At 50.9% G+C, this 7,973-nt stretch overlaps 1 protein-coding gene across 2 annotated transcripts in view; it reads right to left on the bottom strand.

Annotated features, from left to right (window-relative positions):
- Positions 1–7,973, bottom strand: part of LOC112478489 — a 21,842-nt gene that overhangs the window by 4,488 nt on the left and 9,381 nt on the right. For both annotated transcript variants that reach the window (XR_003045865.1, XM_025045742.1), the window contains exon 4: positions 666–718. Coding sequence is in view for 1 of the 2 variants with exons in the window: in XM_025045742.1 (XP_024901510.1) it covers positions 666–718 (53 nt within the window). In the remaining variant the exon portion in view is untranslated. The remainder of the gene's footprint in view (positions 1–665; positions 719–7,973) is intronic.

Genomic DNA, 7,973 nt, shown 5'->3' on the forward strand with positions numbered 1-7,973 from the left:
AAAAGGCCTCTCTGGAGTCACCCAGGCCAGCCCCACTTACAGATGTGAAAGCTGCAGTCACACGGTGACCCGGCAGCAGACTCTCCTCCCACGGGCAGATGCAAGGCAGCGCCATGGCGTCTGCATAACGAGTGAGAAGGAGTAAGGGCCAGGACTCTCCACAGGTGGGAATGGGCCAGGGTCATCCCAACCTATCACCCCAGTGTGCCCCTCATGCTGGCTGCTCCTAGTGCCCCAAAAGCCTCCTGCAGCCCAGGGCTGCTCTCTGGGCCTGGGGTCCTCAGCCGATACTCTCCATGGTCTTTAAATGTGTTTTCTTGATGATACTGGAATGGGACCGGGAGCCCAGCTGTCACCCCTCTAGGCTGTACTCTCCTGAAGGCCAAGGGCTGTGTCTCCTTCTGAGCGAGTGAGTGGGTGTGGGTGGGTGGGCATGCCCTGTAGGACCGGGGTCATGGCCTTTCTCAGGAGGAAGGTCAAGCTGATAGAGACCTGCACTTTCCCAGGACTGGGCCGTCCCCTGATGGGTGAAGCTTTGCCTCTAAAGAGGGAGCTGCGTCTGGGAAATAAGCTTCAGCCCGGAGGAAATGGGAGCTGTGAGGGCTCTGGGAGCAGCTGGAACCAGAAGAGCCTGGTTCTGGCAGAGATGAATTCCGTGTACTCACTCGGAGATGCTGCTGTTCCCTGGATGGTCCTCAGCACTCTGTTTCGGGGACACCTTGAGAAGGACAAAAGGAAGAGGCATCAAAAAGTTGTCAGTGGTGCAGCCTCCTCATGCTCGGCCTTTCTGCCGACGGACGATGGCACCACGTCCTGTCCAGGACCAAATAAGTCAGAGCTGAGAAGGCTCCGTTGGGCTGTCTAGTTCCACCTGCTCATTTTACAGGTGGGAAATTGAGAGGGGAGTGACTTTACAAAGCTCACGCAGGCTCCCTGCTTCCAGACAGCTCCCTGGCCAGCACCCCGATCTCCCACCTCCCCACCTGCACCGGAACGCCTTCCCCGAGGCACTGCACTGCTTCTCGGTCCTCAGTCGAGGGTGCACGCACGTAGCACGCCATAGCTTTGGAATAAGCCTTGACGCCTGCTAAAGCGATTCCTCCCACCTTTTTTGTTTTTCTTCGAAAGAGTCTTGACTATTCTTGGTTCTTTGCACTTCCATATATATGTATTGGACTCAGCTCCTCCCCCTTGGAGATGTTGTTGGAGTTGTATTAATATACAAATCATTTTAGAGAGAATTGATATCTTTATAGTAACGAGTTTTCAGATTTATAAACAGGGAATATTTCTCTATTCATTCAGGGCTTCTTTAATGTCTTTTAAGAAGTCTTATCATTTTCCCTGTAGAGGCCATGGATATCTCCTTTTAGACCAATTCCTAGATACTTCATACTTGTAATGCTATTATCAATGTTATCTTTTCAAATAAAAGTTTTTTACCTGCGTGTTGCTGCAGGTATAGAACTGAGGGGTGTGTGTGTGTGTGTGTGTGTGTGTGTGTGTGTGTGTGTGTGTAATTTATTTACAGATTCTTTGTGGATTTCCTTTGTTCCCATTCACATTAGCTGGGAATAATGACCATTTGATTTTTCTCTTTCCAGTCCGTGCACACGTCCCCTGTCTTTTCCGTGCTGGCTTGACGTCCACCGCTACAGTGGAAAGCAGGGAGGACGGCACGCACCTTTGTCCTGCTCTTTTATTGAAAGGGAAAGTTTTCATCGTTTCACAGCAATATTGGGTTTGCTGTGGCTTTTTCCTTGCGCGATCCTGTATCAGATCCTTGTCCCTCTGTGCTGTGTTCTGGGTCATTTCTTCAGCTCTATCTTCCAGTGTACTGATCTTCTCTTCACCTTTATCTAATCTAGTAACCCAAACCATCTAGATCTTTAATTTTATTTATTGTATTTTCCATTTCTCCAAGCTCCATTTGTTTCTTTTTCAAATCGCTAGGTCACTTCCTATAGGCCCTTGTTTTTTACAAGTACTTTCCTTAAACATAATAAACATAGTTGATTACAATCTGTGTCTGGTAATCCAAATAACTAAAGTCTTCATTGACCTGTTTTTGTTGTCTATCGTTTCTTCTACCTTTCCCTTAGTTCCCTGGGTAGCTGGTTATTTTTTTATTGTTTGCTGCTTTCTTATCCTTGAAAATGTCTCTGTGGGTATTCTCTGAGGCCTAAGCGATGACTTCCTCCAGAGGGGACATGCATTTGCTTTTGCCAGGCACCTGAGGCGGCATTCCCAGTCTGGAACTACTTGAAATTAAATCTACGCAATCAGGTGTCTTGGACCACCCAGGTAATGTGGATTTGGGCTGTGAACCTAAGAGGTGGCTAGACTGTGCTTATAAATTCTCAGTGCTTTGTCACCCTGCTCTCTTCTGTGTTATCACCCTTTAACTTTCAGTCCCCTGAGATACACACAGTGGAATATCATTCAGCCTTAAATTCAGCTGAGGGTCCTAGCTCTATGAGGGAAGGCTCTACTATTGGACTCCTTACTTTCATTGGGCCTTAAATTCTGTTCCCTTTACTGTTGGATACCATCGGACCCCAAACCAAGTTCATTTCCATGCACTGGCCAGAAAAGGTTGTTCTTGCTTGCCTGGCATTATCTCCAAGCGGAGGGTGGCTGCACAGCAAAGGGGCACAGCCCTGTTCCCAAGGAGCCAACCAGGGCTGCTGGTGGCTGCTGATCTTATCATGGGAGTCAATATTCACTGAACATTCCTTTGAATATTCATTGTGACTTTGAAGAATATAAAGATGAAAAAATGACTCCCAAGTCAGCAAGGAATTCACAGTAGGAAGGGGGACAGAGAATGGGGACAGGGCAATGAAGAATAGAGAGAGGAGAGAAAGACTCTCTCTCTCTCTCTCTCTCTCTCTCTCTGTCTGTCTCTCTCTCTCTCTCTCCCTCGCCCTTCTCTCACCTCCATTGCCTCTGGAAGCAGCCCATTCTAGCTCAGGGCAGGCTCAGGCTATCTGAAAGTTCTTTTTAATTTTCTTTTTTATTAAAAAAAATTTTAATTGTGGCAAAACACACATAACCTAAAATTTACCATCCTAACCATTTTTAAGTGTACAGCTCAGTATTGTTAGGTACATTCACGACATGGTGCGACCAATCTCAAGAACTCTTTTCATGTCGCAAAACCTAAACTGTCCCCATTAAATCACAACTCGCAGCCCCCGGCCCCGGTGCCAGCATTCTACTTTCCGTCCTGCGGATCTGACCCCTTCCGACACCTCACCTCAGGGGAGTCACACGCCACTTGCCCTCCTGTGTCTGGTTTATTTCACTTAGCATAATGCGTTCAAGGTTCATTCATGTCATAGCCTATGCCAACTTCCTTTCTCTCTGAGGCGGAATCATATTCCATTGTGTGCATGTACACGTGGCCCTCCATATCTGTGGGTTCTGCATCCACAGATTCAACCAACTGCAGTTCGAAAATATTCAGAAAAAAGCGAACATTGTTGCTGACGCGTCCTATGTCATTAGGCCTATGATGGCTGGGTCTGCACTGAACATGCACAGACTTTTTTCTTGTCATTATTCCCTAAACAATACAGCAGAACAACTGTTTACATAGTATTCACATTGTAATGTATTCTAAGTAATCTGGAGATGATTTAAATACATGGGAAGACGTGCATAGGTTCTATGCAAATACTACACCACTTGACATAAGGGACTCGAGTGTCCGTGGACTTTGCTATCCACAGGGGCCCAGGAATCAATCCCTTGTGGGTATGTACTGAGGGACGGCTATACCCCGTTTCCTTTATCCATTTTGTTTGTGATTTTGTTTATCCATCCGTTGATGGACACTAGGGTTGCTTCCACGTTTGGGCTACTGGGAATAACACTCCTATGTACGTGGTATACAGATATCTACTTGAGACCCTGCTTTCAATTCTCTTGGGTATATGGTGTATGCAAGTTCTGTCTTATATTGACGCCAGTCTGCTTCCCTACAGCTGCCAGTCACTGGGCCTGGTTATACATAAGAAAAGTAATACTTCTGCCCAGCCATCCTTCGGCTATTTTTTATGAAGTCATCCTATAGAGACCTTAGTTCCCTCTTGTCGGTTTCTGCTGGAACCGGCTTTTGCTGTCACCTGCTGTGGCTTTTCCTTTCATCACCAGATTCTGAAGTCTTGTTACAGATATAGTTTCTGCCAGGGGGGCCACTGGGTGAAAGAGCACAAGACTGGAATCAGACGTCTCCGCGATCAGCCTGGGCCCCACTTCTCCGCAACGCTCTGCTCACTGCTAACGGGGACACGCTGCCGGCCTCCCAGGGCACGGATGACCGGGCGCGCCATCCCGTCTCCGAACCGTACGCCCTAAAGCTGCGTTCAGAAGGAAAGTCATACTCTTTCTGCCGTAATTTCCCTGACGGTTCGGACTTATTACATCTGTTCAGTTTTCACCCGTGTTTCTTTCTGTGCCTGCGATTTGAATGTGTGGTCCTTTCTCTGGTCAATTTTCGCCTTTAACTTGACTTTCTCAGATGGGAAATGTGTCAGACGCCTTCCTAAAAACACAGCTTGCTGAAGCAGCCAGGGGAGCTGGGATGAAAAGCAAAAACGCAGCAGCCCCTGGCGGCTGCTCCAGGCCTAGTGCAGACGCAAGTTCCCGCCACCGGCCAGCTGGCGGCCTGCCACCTTGCGGTCAGACATCTGGACCCTGGGGAGCGTGGCGCCTGGGCTGGGGTCGTGAGAACAGGGCTGAGCTCACGGAGGTGTGAGTGTGTCTGGGCGGGGCGAGGACGTGTCATCGCTGGAGACCCTAGGGAGGCCCTGAGAAACAAGAAGCAGAGAATATACGAGGAGGAAGTGAACGCGATGATCTCTTAAAGTCTCCTCTGACTTGGACAGGTAGGGTTTTTGTTTTGTTTTGTTTTGTTTTGAGAAAAGTGAAGGATCCACAGTTAATTTTTAGAAAGTGTACCACATATCTACTTATCAAAGTATATTATATGCTGCTTCTTCCGTTTAAAGAGTTCTCTCCTTAACTTAATTCTTAGCAGCTTTATATGTATATATGTGCACATACCAATGAGTTATGTATATATAATCCACATAGAACAAGCAGCAGATGTTTAAAGGATACGGTTTGGTAGGGTTTGACCTGTGCATATACCTGTGAACCCACCACACAGTGACGATGCGATGGGTTCACAGGTATGTGCACAGGTCAAACCCCACCACTCCCCGCCCGCCCACCTGGCAACCACTGCTCTGAGGGATACGCCACTGCATGGCAGACTTCCCCCTTCCTCTCTATCTAAGAATTTTCCTTCTTTGAAGCCTGGGTTTGTTTGTTTGCTTGGGTTTCCTTACATTTCAGTATGAAAATTTTAGCACCTACAGCAGGGAGTGTCCTGGCCCTCGGCGGCCCTCGGCCCCCGGCCTCAGCAATTTTCAGCGTTTTGCCAATCAGGTTCTGCCCTCTCACCACCAGAGGAGGCTGTTGCCCGCACTCACTGGCCTGCCAGGCAGCAAGAGCTGTGGGCGCAGGTGGACTCTGCTGTTGAGAGCTGTTTTGCATTGCTAAAATGACAAAGGACTTGTTCAAAAAGAGGCTCTGACCCTGAGACCACCAGTGCTAGGGCCCCCACCTTCCTCCACGAGGCTCGGCCTTCAGGAACGTGCTTCTGAAGAGAAGGAAATTCAGGGAGACATGGAGAAGGTAAAGGGGGCAGGACTGGAGAAAAACGACAATACGTTTATATCGCGTTTTATCACCTTATAAAGCGCATTCACAGGCGTTTTCACGTAATTCCTCCAAACCTCCAGTCAAGAGACATTTACTGAGTACTTAACTAGACTCAGGGACTGGCAGGGGGCACCCTGGGTGGCCTCTCTGACCCAGCAGGGGGTGTGAGGTGATGCTGGCCAGATCCTTGCATGGGAGGTAGATGGCCTGGTGAGGATCTAGATTCTGACTGGGGACTTGGGCAGTCACCGCACTGGGCCCAAAGGCCTCCGGTGTAAATGAGAAGGTAGCCGTGGATGGTCACTAAGGTCCCTTCAGCTCTAGAAATCTGATTCTAAAACTGTCAAGAAAGTAAAAAGGTCCTGGACTTCGGCTGTAGGAGGCAGTCCAATGGGAATCTGAACTGGTGGCTTTGGCCTGGGGCTGCCCTCATTGGGAACAGGCTCCAGGTATCAGGTGTGGAGGAGCCTCCGTTCTGGCCAAACTGCTGCTGACCCTCAGCAGAGTCCACTCAGGGTTCGGCCTGATCCGTAGATAATCAGACCCCTGTGCCAAGGTTTCGTCAGCATCTCTGAAGGCAGTGCATGCTGCAGCGACATCCTGTCTACTGCATTTCTACCTTCCCATACCCAGCACTTGGTGGCAATCACTGAGGCCTGGCATCCGGCAAGGCACTGTGGGTCTGCTTCCACCCCTGAACAGGGGGCTGCCTCCCGACTATGGACAGCGGCCAACATCCGCAGCGACCCCGGTGGCCCCGCCACCACCCCTTGGCAAGTGAGGTTCTCTCTGTCCAAACGCTTTTCTCTGTTTCTCCGCCTGGATCATGCCACAGACCCTTCCAGAATCAAGTCAAGTGCTGTCCTTCTGGAAAGTGGCCCCTCTTCTCCAGGGCTCAGTTGCTCCTCCTGTGACTCTATACAGATCTCGAACCACACTGTATTATTCTCCTCTCTGTCTGCCGATCACCGTCCCCACCACCCCCGCCTGGCATCGTCCCCCGCCCCGCACCAGACTGCGGCCTTCTTTAAGGCAAGGACTTTATGCCATCTGCGCTCATCTCCAGCACCCAGAGTGATGCCCGGCGCATAGCAGGTGCTCAAACAATACCTGAGAAATGACCGAAAGGGGAAGGTGACCCCTGCACCCTGAGAGTCTATGACACTCAGTGAATTGTGTGTGCGTGGGGCGGGGGGCGGGGGGAGGGAATTCATTCCTTTTTCTTCTCATTTTCACTTTTCAAGTCTCCAAGGCACTCAAACACTGAACACTAAATTCCATGCTATCTCAGAATTTCCCCCAATTTCTCAACTGTTTTTATTCATTTTTACTGTTATATAACAACTAAGTGCTGATGTAGCCTTAAAGGAATCCTGTTATATAATTCGGTCCTGCTTACTGCAGCTCACTTTGGGAGCTGTAAGGGGGGCGGGGATGGGCAGGAGGGGGGACGCTTTCTGCACTGTCCACGTGGGCCCGTCCTTCCCCAACATCCATCCCACCTCGGAGGCCCACCCAGGGTTCTACTGCTTGGTGGCTGTCCAGGAAGACACGTTCCTCAGGTCCCAGCAGTGAAGCAGAGTCTGAAGGCGGGATTTTTGGGGGGGTAGGTAGGGGTGGGAGGGGGCTCCAAGGGTGGGGTGCTGCCTGGGGCTTCCTGGTCAAGCCCGGGAGCTGCTATTAACGATCTTGTTCGATCAGCTCTGCTAGAGTGAAGACAGCTGCCAAGCCAGAGTGCTCGTTTTTATTGTTTTTCTACAACAGCAGGGCTGGTACAAGTGTTCTGGAAGGGAGGCGCGGGAAGCCAAAGAGAGATTCCGGGGCATCTTAAAAACAGGCAGCGGTAGGCGAGCTGCGCGGCGGGCAAGGTGACGATCCTGAGGGGCCTGACACGACACGCAGAGCATCTGCGAGCCACTGTTTGGCCACCGGCTCCACAACCTAGCACCTCCTCCACCAGTGTCCCCAGGGGCGGCCAAGGGGGAGGCAGTCGGGAGAAAGCGGCTCCCCTGGCCAGCTCCCGCCCAGGCTGGACGGGGCCCGGGAGCTGCATTTCTGCCCAGAGGTGTCCGTCCCCGGCCCGTTACGCGGCTCGCAGCACTGTCACCCCGAGCCGCGTTAAACCAGCACCCGGAGGCGGCGGAGAGGGCGAACGTCAGAGGGGAAGGAGGGGTTCGGGCACGGCGGGGCGGCAGGGGACCCGCGGGGCGGCGGGGGACAGGGCGCCGCGCAGGCCGAGG

This window comes from Pteropus alecto, unplaced genomic scaffold (assembly GCF_000325575.1).
Source record: "Pteropus alecto unplaced genomic scaffold, ASM32557v1 scaffold61, whole genome shotgun sequence".
NCBI classification, from domain to species: Eukaryota; Metazoa; Chordata; class Mammalia; order Chiroptera; family Pteropodidae; genus Pteropus; species Pteropus alecto.